This window comes from Aythya fuligula, chromosome 2 (assembly GCF_009819795.1).
Source record: "Aythya fuligula isolate bAytFul2 chromosome 2, bAytFul2.pri, whole genome shotgun sequence".
In the NCBI taxonomy this organism is placed as follows: domain Eukaryota; kingdom Metazoa; phylum Chordata; class Aves; order Anseriformes; family Anatidae; genus Aythya; species Aythya fuligula.
In genome coordinates this window covers 50968436-50990628 of record NC_045560.1, presented here as the reverse complement: position 1 = coordinate 50990628, position 22193 = coordinate 50968436, and the positions used below count along the sequence as shown (strand labels likewise).

The following is a 22193-nucleotide window of genomic DNA, read 5'->3' as shown; positions in this document are numbered from 1 at the left end:
GTGAAGGTAGTTCTGAGAAAGTCAATAAATAGCTGGAAGCTACAATTTAATAAGTGTTTGGACATATCTGGCTCAAATACCTTATATATTTTAACTCTCTTAAAAGTGATAGATGGAATTTAAATCCATATTCCCTGTGGTATTAGGTATCAGGAGAAATAAGTGGAAGTAAGGCATTTGAAATCAATAAATTGCTTCTAGGTACAACTTAATGCAGACAGAATTTAGAGAAAAAAGATTGTGAAAAAGATACAGGAGTAAAATGTAGCTTTAATTTTCAGGCTACAGCAAAACTCTAATCCTGATGGTTGTGAAAATGAATATACATTCATGGAGATGAATGGAGATTAGGAAGTTAGGGAGATGAGGAAGTTAAGTGCCATGGGCCCATTTGTATGAAAGAGTTGTACTGAAAAAGCATTAAGTCTTTGGAGCGGAGCTGCATCATTTCAAGTATAATATAACCTAAATCTTAGCTAATTAAATGTCTTTAAAATGATGCATTTGCCATCCAATTTATCTGGAGAGAAAAGATTCTAATTCGGGAATTTTGCTGCACTTGAGAATCTACTGCTTCAATGCCTTGGGCTTCCTTGGAAATGTTTATTGCTTGTGTGGACTGGAAGTAAGGCTTCACCAAGTGCATGCACACAGACTCACAGGATGGTTGAGGTTGGCAGGGACCTGTGCAGCTCATTTGGTTGGGCCTAAAGCAGGTTGCCCAGGCCCATGTCCGTCGGCTTTTGAAGATCCCCAAGGAAGCATGCTCCACAGCCTCTCTGTGCCAGTGCTTCATCACCCTCGCAGTGAGGGCAGAAGTCTTGATGGTTAGACAGATCCTCCCGTGTTCCAGTTTGTGCCCATTGCCTCTTGTCCTGGCACTAGGCATTGCTGAAAACCTTCCCTCAGATACTTATACACACTGGGATCCCCTGAGTTTCCTCTTCTTTAGGCTGAACAGTCCCATAATTAAAGAAGGACATGGAATTAGCTATAAGGAAAAAGTTATTTACTCAGAGGGTGGTGAGGCACTGGCACTGGTTGCCCAGAGAAGCTGTGGATGCCCCATCCCTGGAGGTGTTCAAGGCCAGGCTGGATGGGGCTTTGGGCAACCTGGTGTGGTGGGAGGTGTCCCTGCCCATGTCAGGGGAGTTAGCTGGTCTTTACGGTCCCTTCCAACCCAAACTGTTCTGTGCTTCCCAAGTGATGCCGCTGCTTTTCATAAAGGCCTTTGGTTTCTCTCTGCCACACCTAGGTTAGCAGTTTGGGGTACACCTGGGTACATGATAAGACTGAGACGATCCTTAATTTACGTTTTCTTCTGGGCAGAACAGAAATAATGGGGGAGAGCAGTTAACATTTCATTAAGTCTGCAGATAGAAGCATTTGTTTAAGTGAGGCTTCTCAATGTGTTACACCCAAGGGAGGTTAAAATGATCTTCCTGGAGCAGATTCCAGTCAATCTTTCTCGATTCTGAAATATTTATTAGTGTTTGCAGCAAATGCATATGGGATAATATGGCATATACAAAAAACCATAAAATTTTCATTTTTTGTTCACTAGTGGCTTTACTGTCAGAATACAAAATTAGCAGCTTATGCTTGACTGTAGCGGTTTTTTGTACATTAAAATACATCAAAGTATGTGATATCTCCAAGTAAATATTTTAGAGAACATTCCCGATTTACACTTTGTCTTGCAGATTGCTTACATTTTACCAGTTGTTTAGAAAGTCTGGTCTGTAAAATACAGTAAAATCGTCTTAACTGCTTTTACTAAGCAAGCTTTCTTCTGAGAATAGATGAGCAAGTAGAGAACTCTAAAGCATTATTCTGAAATACTGCACTGACAATAAGAAAACATTAGAGATTCTCCTGGAGATCATGCATCACCCATCCTTCAGCTAAGGAAGACAAGTGTTTAACACATTTGGGCTTTAATATACCCTGAGACGGTTGGAAACATACCTGCAAGAGCTGTGTCTGAACACTCACAGGGAGTTAGTAGAACTATTGTGGCTTTTTTTTAAGCCTTCCTTGACACAGAGAAATTTAATCTGCTGTTCAGTGTTTGCTTTTGATTTGTTATGCCACCCAAATTTCTGAAGGGCTGGTTTTCGTGGATACTTTAAGGCTTATCAAAAAGCTATGGGATATCACTGATCTTGTAAATGACACAGACTGAGCTCGGTTGCGCATATGTGCTTTGTGTTTAAGGAGCAGGCCTGACATTAGGGGCAATCAGGCTGAAATCTTGGCTTGATTGCCTAGACATCCTGTGAGGCTTGATGAAATTACTGAAACTCTTAGACATCTTTTTTGCATTTATAAGATAAAGAGCAACTGGTGTAGAGGTGGGTGCATGTTAACTATACGGGTGTTGGAGGTAAATCAGGTAATGTTTGCAGTGTGTTTTGAAACTTCAGTTGCACAGTATTGTGCAAGATTTGCCTTTTTTGTTGTTGTTGATGGCTAGGCTGTTAGTGACTAAGATAGAAGCAATCAGTCTGTATTTGCTGATTTGAATAACTTTGTTTTACTTATGAAGCTGTATGTAGGGAGTACAAAGACCAAAAAAAAAAAAAATAAAGGGGGCACACTCCATGTACTATTTTTGGAAGATCAAGTAGGCTTAAGAGTTAGAGGAGTAGGAGTTGCTGGGATTTTTCCAAATTCTGTCAACAAAACAAATTCTGCCCTTGTTAATCATCAGAATGAGTTGCTGGAGTTATTTGTATGTCACTGTAACATAGCCTGGCTAAAGCGGGCTACTTGAACTTGTTCTCACGTAGTGGGGCTTTCCCTGAGAGATTGATATATCACTCATTAGTCCTTTCCACCTTTAAAATATTAACACTGATCATGAGTCTGCAGTGAAATGAAAGCAGCAGTTGGCTCTTGCATTGCATGGTGATTACACGGATGCTCAAAAGCAGGACCAAGTGCCCACCAAGTGCCAGGACCACTGCTGTGCTGCTGCGGCACCTGTGCCTGCTGCTGCCCAGGGTGATTTGGGGGCCTTCATGTTGTGTTGTGTTGTACTCTGCTGAACAGACTCTGGTTACGTTTAGACTTTCTGCCAACTCACCTCTTATCTAGCTTGGGATTTCTCCCTTCTTGATTTATTCAAGGAGTGGGTGATCCATCTAGAAAAAAAGTAGTGAAGCCTTTGTTTTGACGGATTTAGCTAAAATTCAGGCATTCTCTTTTGCATTTGGCATAAAACACTATTTGTAGAGACACCTTTGACTTTTTGATTTTCACTGAAGGGCCATCAGAAGAAGGTGGCCTGAAGCTCATATCATGTTGGAAAAAGCTTAGTTCTAGAATGTGGAAAAATGCATAGAGAATTTAATACATGGGAGAAGATAAAAAAGCAAAGGATGTGTCAAATCCCATTGTCGATGATGGGTAAATGGACAGAAAAATCAGCTGCAAATTGGAGGAGGACTTGAAATGGAAGTTTAATATAACAATGCTCAGAGTCCAGCTACAGGGTAAATCTTTAAAGTAAGCTTAATTCTTCCATTCATGACTTCATTTGCAAGTGTGTCTTTGTGCAGCTCAAGTGTCACTAAGGACGGAGGGGCTGAAGCCCCTCTGAGTCAGGTGGGGCAGTGCAGACCCTGCCTTGCTCCAAGCAGGAGTGTAGCTGGGTTAGCCTGGAAGTTTGGTGTGAGTGAGTAGTAAAGTGGGAGAAAAAGGTGGTTTACTCTAAAGGACATCTAGGACCCAGGCTGTAGCCTACGCCGTGCCTAGAACAGGAAAGAAAGGTGTTTTGAGAATGAACTATTCTCTTTAAAATGCTTGTGTAAAGAGGATGATCTGCTGATAGCCACAGGACTGTCAAGTTTATTTTAGTTGATATTTGGAGTAAAAATTTGTTCTTTCACCTGAATTTTCTTTTGTGCTGTGTCCTGGGTTCAATACACCTGCCAAACCTGAAGGGTTCTGCTGGCTTGCACATCCTGAAATACAGATTGTCTGTGCTGTTAATGTACATGAAAACGTTAGTTCAGATGTTCAGCTAGTGTATTTTTTAAGTTCTACCTGAAAGAAAACAGAGAAGATTACTTGCACAATTTGTTCAATAATCAAAATGTTAGTGGAGAATAAAAATAGCAACTTTGCCTATTTTCATATTAAATTAAATTAAGGCTTGATGGCAGAATTATTTTTTAATAGACATGTGTCAGTATTATCTTCTTTGATAAGCAGCAAGTCTTTTTATGTGGAGCTCTAAATAAAGCATGTGTTTGCCTGAGTATTATGGAGTATTATGTAGGATTGGTAAATGTAGGTAAATGTTCCTTCACAGGTAGGAACTGGTGATGTTACTGAAATTTCAAACATACCACCTGGAAGTTCATGGTAACTTTGGCTTTCAGTTTTATTTTTTTTTAATTTATTTTTTTTTACTTGCTATTGAGGGAGCAGACAAAGGGAAGAGGCCAGTTTAAAACCTTTTCTGTAGGACACATAAAACTTGATAGTTGATTATATAAATGCTAAGAAATATTAAAAGCTAACATGGTAACTAAATATTTTGTGTGCTTAGGAAAGGTCTGGAAAGAAAAAATATTTTCTTTTGTTCTTCTCAACCTTGTCTGTTTTTCCAGTGTCAAACAAAGCCTATTGTCTAGAAACAAATAACCCAACTTCAAGTCCCTAGAGGAAGATGTACCTTCTGATGACTCACAGCAATTCTGAGCTAATATTTATGAGAAAGCTTCTTTCCCAATACTTGCTGAGGTCCCCTGACGCCCGGTGACCCAAGAGATGATTAATTAACCAATGCCTAATCTGGGTGGGGGATGATTGACATGGAGTCCAACTGTGAGTACATGCTCCAAATATAAAACTTGGGCATTACTAGGTCTTGCTCCAGGATGTAAAATTCCCAGCAGGAGATCAAAGGAAGGGGGCAAAGCTGTTTGGGAATTGAGAACACACAGGACACAGCATTAGTGGGCAGGTTCAGGGATGGGAACAGAGGCTAGAATATAGCTATGAATACAGAGAAGCTTGGGGTATGTTGTGCAAGAGAGCTGGAAATAAGGGAAAATTCAAGAAGGTGAGGAGGAAGACTCACAAAGAACATATTAAGAACAGGATAAGGAGAGGTGGAAGAAAATGCCACAGGAGAATTTTCTGTGATTGTAGAGAAATACCTTTTTTTCAGATTGAGGTTACACAGATTGATATACAGGTTTTAAAAGGACATCATGCAAACTTTGAGTCACATTTTTTGAGCAAGCAGTACTGAGCAAATTCAGTAGTGCTTTCAGTGTAGAAAGGAGTGATGTGCTGAAGAAAGAAAGTAAGGAAAGGCTGCTCTTTTAGGGCTTCTCTGCCCATGTTCCTTCTACTTCAGCATTCTGTGTGTGTTTTGATTTTTAAATAGATGTGGTTTGGGGTGGGAGGGGGTGGGTGGATGGGAAGGAAACAAAGTTTTGGAAAACAAAACAAAACAAAACTGAAGAAGTTAGAACATCAAGGCAAAACCAAGCCAAATTACTTTTAACTGATAGTATTACTACTGTTGCCTTAAATTCTGCTGATTTACAATTGCTACAATGATAACAAACCCAAAAGTGCTATTTAAAAAAGAATTGTAAATACTGTTTTCCTCTGTAGGTATAATGATGTTTCAGACTCTTGCCATTTTACCCTCTTGGTATTGCATAATCCAGTCAATTCATGTTTTCCAGAGCTTCCCAATTAAGCTGAGTGTTCAAAAGTTTCCATGACCTTTAGGTTTCTTTGTACTCTATGTTGTTTTGCAGAGAGTATGATAGACTCTGTGGCTTATTTCCAGTGTAGCTTTTCTTTCACGGAAAAGATGTCACAGAGCAAAAAGGCCATGGTTTTGAGTCGTGTTTCTGAGCATTTAAGATAATGCTGATTTGTGGTGTAACTTGATTTTAGGTGTCTTAACATACAAGAAATTCTGTTTTGGTAGTTCATCAAAAAATGGTGAGCTGCAAAATACGGTCATTTAAACAGGATTATTAGACTGAATATATAGAAAAAACAAGGTGAAGAAAGAAAATCCTGTCAGTGAAAAGAAGTTTGTTGCAGAGTGTAGAGAAGTGCACCTGTATCACATATTCATTACCACAGCCAATGGTCACTGTGCCCCTTGTGGTCCTTACTTCAGTGTTTTTTTTCTGTCACAGTATGTATGGCTTGCTAGTGAAACCTGAAAATGTGAGGTTGTCCTCCTCAGTAAGAGCTATGAGTGTTCCCAAACACAAACCTCTCCTACGCTGCAGTTTGTCTGGTGGAGGATGCCAAGTGAATATGTCCCAGCTCCACTGTGATCTGACGAGGTGGGTGGCAGAGTTGGAAAGGTTGGCAGGTGGAGGCCCTCCGAGGAATGTTGCACGGGCTGCTTTAGCAGGCGCAGCACTACATTCATGCAGTGTTTACCATCCAGACCTAAAACAGTTCACATAATTTGTCTCGGAGTGTACAGGGAAACCTCAGGTCTTTCTGATCCTGCCTGTGTATGTTGTTAGAGGCCTGAGCTATTTGTCATGATCACCTGAACCTTAGTGGTGAGTCACATCAGAACACTGCTCCTAAAGACCCTTCACCCCACTGTTGTTTAATGTTTAGTGCTTATGAAGCTTCAGGATGTCTTGCTTATACATCCACGTCTGATCTGGTGTTTTGCTCTGTTTGTTCAGAATATCCATCAGTCTTGCTTACATTTAGTGTAAGCGCATCAAATCCTCTGAAAGGCAGAGGTGAACACTGACAAGTTGCTCCTGCAATGTAAACTAGCATATTTTACTATGACCTGATGCAAAAATACTGTTTGTAAATAAAATGCTGAAATAGAAATTTGAGAAAATACAAAAGGTTCTGTTAAATCTACACTAATGCATGTAATTCTTTTGTGCACAAACAGTGCAGCAGGATCTAAGAAAATTTAGCTATCATTTTAAAGGACTGATACAAACTTTGATTAGTAGATAGATCTTGTAACTTAATATTGTACATGTGTGTGTATATAAATCAAAACAAACAAAGAATAATAGAATGAATTAATAAGATTAAAAAATAAAGACAGGAACAGAACAGCCAGATGCGATTAAATAATACTAGTTTAAGGAGAGGGCAAGCCTCTGCTACATCTCTGTTCTCTTAAATGATTTTTAGGTATGTAGATTTTTGAGACCTCATTTTACCTAAACTGGTCAGAAGATTCCTTTCTGCAGAAGACTTCATTCTACACCCTCTATTCTGCAGAGGGTAAAACCCATGAAGGAACGAGTTGGAATGAATTTGGGAGACCTAGTGTAAAATGTGTGCAGGTGATGCTGTTGCTGTCCCTTAGAATCCCGACCCAGCAGTTAATATATCAGCGGCCTGGAGTGCAAAGCATCATGTGAAATGGTTCCTATTGGGTTAGTGTGTTAAGTCTTCCTAAACTTTAATGTATTCTTCCAATACCATTTCAAAGAAAGGTTGTTTATTCTCACTTTAGGGTAAAGGTGTTGTGGTAGTGAGGCTGTCACCTCCTATTCCACATAGGCTCCACACATGAAGACCATTATATAGGGAGGAACTGAAAGCAAGTCCAGAACTGGTGTTCCATGCATTACACCATCTCTCATCTGAATAATGGCAGCTCTGTAGCTTGAAATAGTATGGTTGTACAATGCTGGAACTGTTCTGTAGCCTGCTAAAGGTATCCATGGCCTTTGGGTCTATGGTACCACCTGTGATTCTCAGGTAGGTGCATCATGGATGTGCAGTTGAATTTATAAATATTTCATGCTGGAAATAGTAAGAAGTACAAAGGTTTGACAGTGTTACTAGAAAACCTTGTGTTAAAAGTGCTTGTTTTCATACTTGGTGAAACTGAGTTGGTCAACAGTTCACCCTCTTTCTGATTTTGAAACTGTACTTTTCCTTGCTTTTTGTACATCACTTCTAATCAAATTTTTTAAACTGATATTTATCTTTCTAACAGTGATGGTAAGTTCATAAGTCTAGAAACATTGAGTTGTTTTCATCCTGTCTGAGTTGGGGGAGAGATTTTTTTTTTTTTGACTTGGTATACACTGAAATGGAACTTGTTCTTTGCCATCCTGTCAAAAGATAGGGTCAGATACTGGTACATTGGCTTTGCACTTAAAATAGCTGGAGGTCTGAATGTTATATTTGACTCCTTTGTAGCCTTTGCCTGTCTAAGCAGAGACCAGTGTTTGATGCAAGTTAATGGTTTCTGTAATCTAGCATAAGAGTTCCTTTCAGTTGCTATTTTATGGGTTAATTTCATTTTACTGCTTCCTAGGTTAAGTGACTGATAGTTAATTGAAAAGCGTAGTTTCTTTGGAGAGGATGCTGGTGGAGACAGAAGGTTTAATAAAAGAGGTTTTTCTCTTTTATTGTTTAGAATGATAAGTATATGTGGTTGGGGGGGGGGGAAAGGATATTCATGTTTATGTCGATATGTCTGAGACAAGGGCACATGTAAACATGCTTAAATCATTATAGGCTTTCTTCTGCTTTAGCAGGATGTCAGTTCAAGTACAGCAACCTAAAAGTGATGGTGTCTTTATTCATTGGCTTATGTTATATGAAAATACTTCAATACTCAGGATGTGCTGAACAGTAGCAAGAGTGGCACAAGTTTTCCTATCCACACTGATGTAAACTGTTCTGATCAATGCTAGAGCACTCGAGTCTTTGAGATGAATTATCTTCGTTCCTTTCTTGGAGAAATTCTGACTTTACAAGAAAGACAGCTATGTTAGTAAATCTGTATGATAGGGATATTTTTACAGGATTAGAGTTCATGTATGTGTATGTGCTTCTGCAGGTAATAGTGGGATTCAGTTGTGTGAATGTATTCAGATATCAGTGAGGTGTGAACATACAGAAAGGTTTGCTTTTGGAAGGAGTTTATATGCTTATCTGAGTGGAGGCAGATGTTCAATGCATGAGTATCTTCTATCTGGAAATAGCTGAACTGTAATTATACCATAATTAAGATATAATCTAAACTAGAAAAAGGCATATTTCTTTCCAGAATAACTGCTTTGGCTTCTCTCTTTAGTAGAGACTCATGCTTTATTCTGGTTTGTCTCTCTTGTATTTGTTAATAATTCACAATAAATGGAAGCAGTTACTCTGTTTTGTTACTGCTTTTGTTAACCACTTACTTGATTTTCAGAAAGCACCTTTGCAGTTTTGTAATCTTTCTGCCTTTTTATAGGCCAGGGATTATTCATTTTTTGGCAGCAACCCCTTTTCCTTAGTTTGTTTGCCATGATGTGCAGCCTACTGACATCTCAGCTGATAAATGGGATAACTGTTCATTCTTTGCAAAAAAATAAGTGCTAATGGAAGTGCTCTGGTTTAAAAACAAACGAACAAAAAGAAACAAGCAAAACCAACAAAGCAAAAAGCCTTTCTAAGAACGTAATTGTTAGAGTCATTTTATGAATAGTCAATTTATTGATAAGTGCTAAGTTTGATCTTTTTTTATATGCTTTAAAGTAGGAGTTGACAGTTTGATACAGATTTCTATCCTTTCTTCTAGATAACTCTGCTGAAGCAGATCTATGGTTGCTGAACAGTTGTACAGTAAAAAATCCAGCTGAAGACCATTTCAGAAACTCAATCAAGTAAGTTGAAACATGTTTGCTAAAATATAAAGAAATCATAGTATATTTTAATTTTAAAGGCTTCCTGTTTCTGATAGAGATGTAATTCTCTGTTTTAGAGCAAAGAAAAGTGTGATGAATTTGAATGTTAAATTAGTGAATTCTCTAGAATGGATTTGTAAGGTGCAGTGTAATTTTTATTAGCTTTGATAACTTGTAAATGATTATCAACACACTTATTTAGAACTGCTGATCTATTAAAGGCTTCTGTATTAATTTTCAAGGTAGCATTATTATATTTTTTTGAAGAGTTTTTTTTATTTTTTTTTAAAGCGAATTACTATGGTTTCTTCCTCCTCTAATTTTACATAATCAGGCTCTTCTAACTAAAAGGCTATCTGGTACATACTTAAGTCTGTTTTATTATACGTTTTCTTAAAAGGTGAACTGAGTTGCTTATAATTAACAGTTGTCTTCTGACAGATGTGTTTTATTTCTCCCTAGCATTTCAGTGATGTTGAAAAATATGACATGGCTGTGCTTTCTGCCTCTGACCTCTGCATTAGTGTAGTTGTGGTGGAAGTAACTGGACAACCTTACAGCTGTGCTTGTCCAGTATAAATAAATGTCATGGTATGTTACTTGTAAATTTTTACCTTTAGTAAGCAAGTGTGGATATTTATGCAGTCATTTGCTTACTGTGATAGACTGTTTCTTGAAATCCATTTTGGTTAGAAGAACATAGTTCTTGCTCAGCAGTCGGCATGCTTGGGAGGTTAGAGAGGAAAGAGAAGCTGCTTGCAGCGCTAACATAACTAACAGCATCCTAGGGCTGTAACCTGGAACAGTGTGCCCACAGTAGGTGGCACACTTAAAGTTTCCTCCACCCTTCAGGGGGCTTCTTTGCCTGACTGCTAGTATTGCACACTGTAAGACTAGCATTTTTTTTCCAATCTGTTGCAAAAAAGAAAAAAACAACCAAAAACCCTCTTCCCAGAACACTTCCAGTTAGTGTGTTGGCCAACAGAACTGATGACAAGATATTTTCTTTTCTTGTGGCCATCTTTCTATTTTACTAATCATACGCCAGAACTGAATTGATGTGGTATGGTGTGTGTCCTTTAACCAGCAGAATAGAGTTGGTTAAGAAAGAGGGTCTAACTAAAAGCAAATGACCAAAAATATTTTTTTGAACTTCATGTTTCTGTTGTCACTCTATTAATGCTTGTGATACAATTTGTAGCCTGGGTTTATTCCTCTCTTACCTTGCTTCTCTCCATATACTCCTTTTATTTTCTGACACACTGATACTGTGGTCATTCTTCATTTCTTCTCTTTGCTGAGACTCATTCCTTTCCTGTAGCATGCATTGTTTATTTTCTCCTCTCAGATCCTAGCATTTCCTAATGGTGGAGAAGGACAACTTTGTTCTTTTGTTTCAAGCCATTCTTCACAATTCTCATTAAATGCAGGTATAAGAATCACATGTGGGTGTTCTTTCATGTTTGGACAATGTTTAATTTTTCTGTTCCATCTCAGAACATGACAACTTTTACTATATTTGGGTTTTTGCAATGACATGAGGAAACCTTATATCTCTAACCAATATGATGTTTCTCAAATACATCTTAATTTGTAATGGCAGCAAACTGAATGTATGAAGTCTGGATGATACAAAGCTAATTGACATTGTGTCCTATCATAGTATGTGTTTGTAGCTATGGAGATCTTTTTTTTTATTAGAAAAATCAGTACTCAGCACAGTAAGATTTTTCTTTCAAATGAAAAAAAGTTTTCAGCCTGAAAGTGTGGCATAGCATTATGAATGTCATTGTAACATGCGAGAGAAATATTCCAGTTTGGTTTATTCTCTGTCCCTGTTTTTCCTACGTAATTTTCCTTGCATATATAACCTTAAAACCTACAAATTCAAGCAAGTGGTAGCGTGCTCACACCATCTCTGATCATGATCCCTCACTAATACTGCATATCAAAGGATGCCTTACGGCCCAAGGAGCCTAAAGCAAGTAATTTCTATCACACAATTTATGAAGACTAAGATGACTGAGTAAAGCAAATAGCTAGGCAAAGAAAAAGAATCTCTGGAATAAGTAAAAAGAAGCAAGACTAGAGGAAGAAACTACCATCAGTGAAAGGGGGAGGCGAGGCGAGGACCACCCCAGGGAAACAGTCCACATTCAGTGTGGTGGCTCTCAGTTCTGTTGTAGGAACCCTGTTGTATCACTGAATGTCCCTTATTCCCATCCCCATCTTCAGTGAACCTACAAATGTGTACAACCTTGTCACTCATGATGAAGGCACCTGTGATGGAAAGCTTGCTAGTAACTATTTCAGGCAGGATTTTACCTTGATAGAAGGAGTTCATCCATTGTTTAGATGACTCCTGTTTGTAGTTATGAACCTAAGCTTCTTGGCAGAGAAAAGTGAGAGCACAGAGCAGAGTGATGGGAGGGCAGGTGAGATAGTACGGATATATGATGTTACCTGTGTGTTTTTTAAGCAATTACTTATCATGTGGTATACATAAAAATAAAATTATGTTCCTTAGTATATGCCTGTAGTGTAACAGGGTAGTATACATAGTGTTGAGGCAGTGAAAACTCAATAACCAAAGTTATGAAACAGGTATTCTTTATTAGGGTGCTGGGTGTGGGGGGCATCACTCTGCCTAACACACATACACACCAAGGGTTACTGGCAGTGTGATTATTTTAGTGGGATATGTACATATTAATTTCATTTCCCATAAGGCTCTTGCATATTCATCAGGTCTCTGAAGAATCATTAATGTAGGTTCCTGCCCCTATTCGCACGTGTAGTGGAGTCCTTGGGTGGTCATCTGGTGTACTCTGGTGGTCTTTTGATGAAGGCCAGAAGTCTTCTTCGCTGCTAAACTCCTGACCTTTCCTGTCTTTGACAGACTTCAGCAGTCAAGCAAGGTTTAAACATAATATCTTGGTTTTTAATTTGTTTGTTGCTTCTTGTCCTGTCACTGGGCACCACTGTGACGTGCCAGGCTCAGTTGTCTTCACTCTCCTCTCTCTTCCCCTCCTCATCAGGTATCTATACACCCTGATAAGATACCCCTAAGCCTTCTCATACCCAGGCTGAACAGTCCCCGCTCTCTCTGCCTCTCACATGTCACATGCTGCAAAGCTTTGATCACCTTAGTGGCCCTTCGCTGTACCCACTGCAGTGTGTCCTTGTCTCACCTGGACTCAGCCCAGAACTGGACCCTGCGCTCCAGCTGTGTCTCACAGAGCAGAGGGCAAGGGTCACCTCCCTCTTCCTCAGCCTGCTGGAGGTGCTCTGCCTGATGCAGCACAGGAGGTTGTTGGCCTAATTAGCTGCAAGGACACATGGCTGGCCACGGCCACCTTGGTGTTTACCAGGAGCCCCAGGTCCATTTCAGCAAAGCTTTTTCCAGCATGTTGCACCTGCCAGTCGTGGTGCATGGCGTTGTTCCTCCCTGGGGCCAGGACTTTGTAGTTCCATTTGTTGAGCTTCGTGAGGCGTACACGTTAAAATAGTTTAAGAAAATCTTATTTTCATTAAAATTGATATTAAAATAAACTCTATAAAGACACGTTTACTATACGTGTGTTCTACTTGTCCTTGTAAAGATGTAACTATTCTTGGATATGTTGTGTAGGGTTTTAGAAATACCTTTCTGTTCTGAAATAAAAAGAAGCTCTTGTTGTGTCAAGGGTTTCTGTTTTGTTGGTGATGGATATACCTATTGTGCCCTAGCAAAATGTCTGCTGGATATTAGCAGCTTTTGGAAAGATCATGGTGAGTTGAATCCCTCTGATCAGCTTTTTTTCTAGTGCTATTAAACTCTCGCTAAATTGTTTCATTTCCACAAAAAAAATACCTCTCTACCCTTGTCCTTTGTTGCAATCTTAAGTATCTGTGAATGGCTGCAATCCCAGATAGGATGTTTGATTATTGGTGTTTGGTCTTGTGTTTTTCAGCTGGCCTCCGTTCAACAAGTTAAGGCAGAAATTAGATTTTCTGGAAATCCCAAGCATAACAAATGTCTGGTGGTTTACGTATCAGCTTTGGGTAAATGCTATTTTGAATAATAGCCATGCACATTTTTCCCCCCTGAATTTAGTGATTCATGTGAACCAATTTGATATGTAGTGCCTGGCAATTAGAGATTGCATTTTTGCATTGAGTTATTTTTAAAGTGAATACCTACACCTTAGGTATCTAACCTTGGGCTTTCACAGCATAGCCTGGCTTGTAGAGAATACTGCAGGTCGGTCACCTGGTGCAGGAGGTCCTCCAGCTGGGCACACCTTTTGCAGGCAGGTCTGGACCCCGGGAGGAAGGTCTGGGCACTTTCTGCAGCCTGAGGTCTGTGCTGCAGCCTTGACCTTCAGCAGATCCATCTGGGTGGAGGCATCAGCTGCTGCTGGGGCAGGCGGTGCAGGCCTCACAGGCAGAGCTGCAGTGTTTGCTCTCAGACAAGTGCCTTGAGGGTCAGGTAGGATGAGTGCCCTTGAGCTGTGCAGATGGTTGTGGAATGGTGCCCAGTTGCTGGGTTAAAATGTACTTGGAGCCTCCCCCTTGGCCAGTGGCATGGCCCTCTCTTGAAGGGGCGTCCTTCCAGAGCACAACTGCTGTGCAAAATGACCTCTCCTAATGGCCTCGGAAAATTTGGAGAAACCATTGTATGTTTCTGACTAGCCATCTTCCACCTTGTTGGATCCTTTTCTGAATACTGTTATAAGTTCCCATGCATTCAGGGACTCTTCATACAGAGTTTTCATACTGATCCATCGTGGGCAGGAATGTGAGGCATGTCTAAATGAAAGAGCTGAAATCACACCACTTGAGAATTACGTTCTGGTTATGCAGTTGAGGTGTTCATGGCTTGTCTCATGTTATGGCAGTAGGCTTGGCCACTGTAACCTTCTTCGTTACCATATATAATAAATCTGATTAATAAATATGCACTAGAGAATGTTATATGTAAATGTTACTGCAGTCACTTTAAGGCACGCTACAGTGTGTATTCAAGCCCATTCTGAGTTGTGACAGAAATGTAAGGGTTGTTAGCACTGAAATAGCATTGTGTTGCTTCCACTTCTCTCTTTGCTTTACTTTTCTCAAATTTATGAATAAACACTGTGTAGGAATTCACTTTTCTGCTCTACGGAGCATTATATATTTCAGAACTGCCCAAAGTGCTCATTTAACAGGCCTTTGACCTTAAATGTGCAGTTATCTGTAGATTGTCTTTTTCATAGCTATTGCTTAATACACATTTTCATTTAGGAACATAGATTTTCACTAATGGCTTATGTGTTCTTAAGCCATTTAGGTATTCTTAACTGTACTTGGGGAAAGCAGGGTTAGAAGATTAGGGAAGTGATTCTGGTTAGTTTTTACGTATTTCAGTTTTTCACAGAAAAACAGGACTGGAGAGAAGTTCTTGGGTTATCGCAAGTTTCAGATCATATACATATTTTCTTTTTGATTTTGTTTGCATTTTAAAGTAGTTGATTACTTTGTAGGAGAAGAAACAGTTCAAAACAGTTCAAGTACAGCTGAAGTTCAAATTGATAGACACCTGTTTACCATCGTGTTTTAACAGATGTGCCTTTCTCAGATACAGTGTATTTTGTTTTTGGGGAGGGGCTATTTCTTTTTTAAGTGGTCTTTCTTCATCTTCTGGGCTGTGGTGTCATTGCCAGCTACGATTACTTCAGCAGGTTTCAATGAACACCTGCAGTTTTCTTTCTTCCCGAAACAGCAGTACCTTGCAATTGAACAGGGACCAATTTACAACCAAGGAATTTTGAAGTGAAAACAAGCTTGGTAATAAACAGACTGCATGTTGTTTGTCTTATAAGATATGTATCACACAAAAGAGATTTTAACAGCTTTTCCATTTCTCTACATGAATGCAATTTACTGTTCTCCTAACTTGGACAGGAGTGGTTGCAGCTGAGGGTTTTGAGATGAGTGGTTGATGTTCTTGCTAGACGCCTGTCAGTCATGGTCATGGAGATCGAGGTAGACCTCAGACAGAGGAAAGCAAATGTTGCTCATCTTCAGGAAAAGCCAAAAGGACAATCTAGGGAAGTATAGGACAGTCAGCCTTCCTTTGTTTGTGGACAGAAATCATAGAGCAAATCCTCCAGAAACATTTTTTCTGTCACATGGAGGATAAGGTTGTCAGTAACAGCCAGAACGGATCAACCCAGGGTAAATCATGCCTGACCAATGTGGTTGCCTTGTATGATAAAATGACTAGATCTGTGAATGAGTGGAGAGCAGTGGATGTCATTATTTGAATTATAGGAAGGATATTAACACCACCCCCTGCAATACTCTTGTGTCCAAGTTGGGACATAATGGTCTGGCAGGTTGATGTTCAAAAAGTAGAAAAGTGGGTAGTGACTGGGCTTGGAGGGTCCTTAGATAGAAGAAGAATCTTCTGCTTCTTGTCATCTTTTTAGGTGAAAATAACCCTGGAGGAAGGCTTTTTGTCCTTTAGTTAACATTTGAGTATGTAGTTTATATGATGCATTTCTGCAAATCAAACTATTGCTTCTGTGAGCAGAAGAAACCCAAAAACCTGTAGAATTCCTCACCAAATTAAAATAGCATTAACACTTTCTTTAAAAAAGCTTTAAGCCTACTAATAAATTTCCAGCATAAAGGTAGACTGTGATTTATACTTGTTATTACTGTTTATACAGTAAAAATTAAGCTGTGAAGTACCTCTGAAAGAGGGAACACAAGTGTTTCAGTGCTAGTTATTTTATAGGACCTTTTAACGTAAGATGTTCACTTCCACTGCCTTGCTGTTTATTACATTTTTTAGAAATAGTGTGTTGCCGTGACTGTGAGTGTTTGTCTCGAGTTAACAGGATGGCTGTAAGAGCTGTAGTTAGGAATGCTGCTCTGTGGAGATTATCCTGGATGCTGTTGAAAGTGCCTAAAGAACAAAGCTATCATCAGGTGTAGTCAACATGGGCTCATTAAACAAAAGTTGTGTCTTAATAATTTGATGTCCTTCTATAAAAAGGTCACCTGCTTAGTAGCAGAGGGTTTTACATGCTTAGAGCAAACCTTTTGTTGAACTGGAAGTTTTCATTTAAAACATCATGATCTGGAATCTTTAAAATGTAAGGAAAATGTACTTGGAGTTTGTATGTGAAAGATGAGAAGAAGCTACAACTGTATGGGCAAAGCAGGGTGTTTCTTGGCAGGGGATAAATTCTATGAAGTGTGTATAGTTACGATCGGAGCAACTACTGTATATTTAAGGTTTTCCAAATGGGTTGTCATCATTCAAATGCTAACTGATTTAAAATGAAGCCCCCTCACAGTGCTGGGAATAACGCTGGGAATGGTGTTAACAAGTAAATGAGAAATGACCAGCACCAACAGGAGGCTGAAGCCATACGTTACAATGTATTTGGAAAGCTACTTGTGCATGAACTTTCTTTTTTTTTTACATTTTATTTTCCCCAAACACATGGAATATTGTCATTCATGCTTTTATTGTCTTAGGCTGATTGAATGTTACATGACAGCATTTTGCAGAGGAACTTTGCAAAAACCTGGGTTATAAACTTGTGTGCACTTCTGTTTAATGTTTATCAAGGTAAAAAAAAAAACAAAACAAAACACTCTTTTGAAAATCTCTTGATTTTAACGTGAACGCATTTGGGGCTATTGTAATTACTCCATGTTATTGATGAGGTAAAGAGCTTTGTGAGTTTATGTAGTGCTGTGGCCTCAGTTTGACATTACATGCTAAGCATTGGATGCTTTAGGAAATTAATTAGCTTTTAATATTCTTTAAGCCTTGAGGCTTAGAAGGATTGATGTATATTTGATGGCTGTTTTAAAGAAGAAAATATTACCAGGACAAGAGAATACAGCCCTGTTACGTGACTTTGTATATCTGTACTTGAACTTTCGGAGTGAGCTGTAGTTACAGGTTCTTAGCTATGCAGTCCTGGAGCACTAGTGTGTTACAAGCACTGCTTAAAGACCTTGAATATCAGTTAAATTTGTGATGCATCAGATATACACTTTTATTTGAAAACAGATGCAAAGCTATTAAATTTCAGTGATATGGGTAAACATGGCAGCCTTCTGATTTGGAAAGTACAGGTCTCTGGGTAGTTTATGGAGTAACACTTGCAGCTTTCTCCTCCTCAGGCAAAACGGGGACACAGCTGTACTGTTTTTTTCAGTATTTCAGAACAAGAACTTGCATGCGCGTGTAACTATCTGAAAGCTGTTTTAGGAAAATGAGCAACACTGTAAAAGGGATCAAATTCTCTTTAGACTGAACTGCTGTTATCTTGAGTTTGAAGACAAAACATTTTTTCCTCTCCTTTCTTCTCAAAGTTGATAGAATTGCATAATTTCAAGAATCCATTCCAATCAAAATGATTTAAGAAAAAATAAATAGCTGAAGTAGGTACCGGGTATTCTCCGTGTTTCTTGTTGTTCTGCCATGCGCTTGCTTCTGGGACACGAAGGTCCCTGTTGATCTTGTAGTGCTAGCTGCTGCCTGTTTTCATAGACCAGGTGTATAATTTCAATAATCAAGAAGATAGAGATACCATTTGGGGCTAGAAAATTCAGGTTTATGCTTTGCTACTGCATCAAAGGCTTCCAAGAAGTGGCTTTTTGAGGGACAGGAGGAGTTTGGGCAAAGTTAAAACATTTTTGAAAATATTTTGCTGTTTTAGTAGGGTGAAACCAATGATTTCTCTTTACTAATGATGGCCTTATTCTAAATACACTGATGCTAGGTTTGTAATACATTAAAGTTCCTCTCTCAGTTAAACTCATGCTTTAGATTAGCAGCTCGACCTCTAGTTTGTCTTTACTGATCAAAATGCATTCTGTTTGTGGTTCCGAAAATAGGCTACTGAACAGGGGCTTTAACAAACTTATTTGGGTTATGGAGTGGAAATTAGTAAAATTCACCTCTGCATGTATGAATGTGAGGAAAGTAAGTGGTGGAATAGAATTAGAATATTAACAATTTGTAACTCAGTGTAGCTGCATGGAGCTGTTGACAAGTCTTTAATAGTTTGTGGTTTTTGTAGTGGGGAGGTAATGGAGGGCTATGAGAAACTAAAGCAGTGTGAGACATCACAGCTTGTTTCATATTGCTTCAAAGAGTAGGCTAGATGTAATATCGTTTCTTCTGAGAAATATTTGTGATTTATCAAAACGGACTATGGCTACTTTATAGGCTACTTCACCTGAATGTTTTAAACTGAAATTCATTTGGGGATGTGCAGTTGGGATTCTTACAGCCTCTTCTGCTGGACACGTCTCCCTGTTCTGTTATGGGATTTATGTTTTCTTTCTCATGAGGGCTTACCAAATCAATTGCTCCATCACTAAAAACTAGGTAAGAGACAGAGTTGTGCCAAATATAAAATCATCCCTGGACAGGGACATGATATTAGCTGAGGTCCATGGAAGTGATGTGGGACGGAATCAGGATAAAGCTTGCATTGGTTTAGTTTGCTTGCATACAGAAATACAGTTATGAGAGGTTAAAAAACTTTTGGCATTGTTTTCTTTCTTGTTTTTTTTTGTATGTGTTTCTAGCAGATAGGATGTTTTCAACATGCTGCTGAAGAAGAGCAAGTTCATTGTTTCCCTTTTAAAATGGATTTTGCATTCCAGCAAGGCTGATGTTTTACTTTCCCTTGGGACAGGTTCTGTGCTAAGTTTGAAATAAAATTTTCTACATCAAGTGACCATTGCTGTTTTAAACACTCCATTATCAAAGTAAGAAGAGAGAATATACAGTTGAGAGCATCATTAAGAAATGGACCAAAAAAGCAAGCAAGCAACCAGAAAAGACCACAAACCCACAAACATCTTTTGCATGCATCTATGTAATTATATATTATATATACATGATAAGCCAGGGGAGTTTTAGGCTAGATGTTAGGAAGAACTTCTTCACTGAAAGGGTTGTGAGGCACTGGAACAGGCTGCCCAGGGAAGTGGTGGAGTCACCATCCCTGGAAGTCTTCAAAAGACGTTTAGATGTAGAGCTTAGGGATATGGTTTAGTGGAGGGCTGTTAGCGTTAGGCTGGAGGTTGGACTCGATGACCTTGAGGTCTCTTCCAACCTAGAAAATTCTGTGATTCTGTGATTCTGTATGAATATTAGAGTATAAAGAGGACATAGCTCAGTAAAATAAAGCTCTTGCTAGCTAGTTTCAAGATGGGTTACATAAACTTCACAAAAATCAGTGTTTTACATATTATATGACACTATGTTAATAGGTGTTTTGTTTTTATCATTTCAAGCCAGATGCACTAAGCAGAAAAGGTTAATATCTGGAGTGCTGGAAACAGGTGGTTGATAGCTTTGAATATTTATCTAATTAAATGCATGTTGGCTGTTGGCCTAGCAGGCCTGACTTTTATTAGGGAGGGAACACAGGAAAGCATGCAGAAACTTGCTGTAGCAGGATTAATGCAAAAGTCAACATGATCTGAACTTGTCCTCACTGACAAGTGTGTTTTTTTGTTTGTTTTTGGTTCAGAAGACCATCTACTTGTACCGACTGAGTGTTTGTCCTAAAACAGAAAATGCTTGCTTGTCTGGGTGTGCTTAAGTGGAAAAAGCATTCTTTCTCATACTTCTGAAGTGTGTCACATGGTTATGGTAGAAGCTAACTTAAGAAGGGCAGAAATAATGTTGGGTTTCTTTTTGTCTTTGTTCAACAAAACTCTTGCATTTTAGAAGAGCAAGTTTATTGCCAATGAAATGCATAAGTTCACGTTTGTCACTGAGTACCTCAGTTGCTACTTTGACCCTTGATGCACACCCATGTGTAAGGTACATGAACATGGCAGTAGGGGTTCTCATGGTCAGGTATTTCTTTCAGATTTAACTTCTCATCCAGCATTTCACTTGTAGAGTTTCATTAACTTTCCTAAAGAAACAAAATAAGCACAGTCCGGTAGTAAGAAATAATTGACCGTGGAACTGTTTCACCCAAAGTATGTATCGTATATGTTTGAATTTGAAACTTTCTTAAGAGATAATGTCCGATAAGTACTTTCATCAGGATGAATAATAAACTTTTTTAATATATTATTTTTACAGCTCAAGAACAGTGGAAACTGACCCTTTTTAGTGCCATGAGCTACAAATACTAAACAAACATTTGCTCAATATAGACAATCATATTGTTTTTCTTGGGTGTATTGTAGTTTATTAGTGTGACGTCAAGGGAAATCTAGTAGTGAAGATGCAGAGGCTCTTTTTTTATTATTTTTTTTAAATATCAGTGCTCAATTAAATAGTCTAAAATATAGCAAAATTAATTGTAGAAGTAATTTGTGAATACATCTTCTCATAATGGGTGGCATGGCTTTTCTCATAAAAACTGAATGGATCTCCAGTCCATTTTTTTTTTCTTATATCTTTTACATGAAAACAATAGCATTAAAATAGCCCCTTTCTGTAATAGAATTCTAGTTCATATGCATTTACCAGGCCTCAAATGAGAAATATGTCTGTGGAGCTGTTGACTAGTTTGTTTGAGCTATATACCTGTAGCTCAAACTAACAAAGAAAAAGCAACTCAAAAAGGCTGAGAGTCAGAAATGTTATTCAAAGTTAGAAAAGATGCAGCCGTATTTATATCCTAACTACAATTAATACTTTTCTTTTAGGTCATCTCAGAATACAAACACTATGTTTACCTCGAAACCTGAATCCATATTTCTATGTGTAACTTTTTTATACAAGGAAGGCAGCAGAAAATTGAATTCTCTACTTTCTGTTGTCATTCATTTCAGATGCTGCCACTCTGAGCTGTAATATCTGAGCTTTAAATTATTCTTACTGAGATTTCCCTTTTTTGTATTTCATTTCTTGCTATTAGTGTAAGGTCTCTTGTATAGCTGCTATTGGACACGTTTGCATGAACTGTTTGACCTAACCAGGAAGCTCTTTCAAGACAAAGATCATAACATGTAAGGATTAGTGAAATGCAAATAATAATTGCTGCCTGGGAAATAGAAGCTATGGATATTTTATTTCCTTACAAGTGATGGTCATATGGCTGCTTGCATGGAATTGCTTTTGTGGCCTGTGAATTTGACTACATAAGTGTGCACGAATCTAATATACCTGTACTGAAACATTGTAGAAAATAAGTTAAATATGTACTTTTCCATGGACAGTATTTTGACCTTCCTTCTATGTTTCAGGAGAATTGTTTCAGATTTAGACCTAAATCCAATATACGGCAAACCTGGAGCTTAAGAATGCTGTAACTTTGTTACATTTACTGACATGCTGAAATTGGTGGTTTTAAATATGGATAAAAACAGTCTCAGTTTGGGCAGTATGGGACTGGGGTGCTTGTTGTTCATGCACAAATACATTCATCTGCTCGGGAAAAGCCCGATTCCCCTTGCAGGTGGCTGTGTGAAGTGTTTGGTCTTTTTGTCGTGTTCTGATAATTCACAAACATCAATTGCTTGCATCAGAGCCTGGATGAGGGACTGAGGGGAAAAACA

At 38.6% G+C, this 22193-nt stretch overlaps 1 protein-coding gene across 2 annotated transcripts in view; it reads left to right on the top strand.

Annotated features, from left to right (window-relative positions):
• Positions 1-22193, top strand: part of CDKAL1 (CDK5 regulatory subunit associated protein 1 like 1) — a 428476-nt gene that overhangs the window by 62690 nt on the left and 343593 nt on the right. For both annotated transcript variants that reach the window (XM_032181446.1, XM_032181447.1), the window contains one exon: positions 9560-9644. In XM_032181446.1, coding sequence (XP_032037337.1) covers positions 9560-9644 — 85 coding nt within the window. The remainder of the gene's footprint in view (positions 1-9559; positions 9645-22193) is intronic.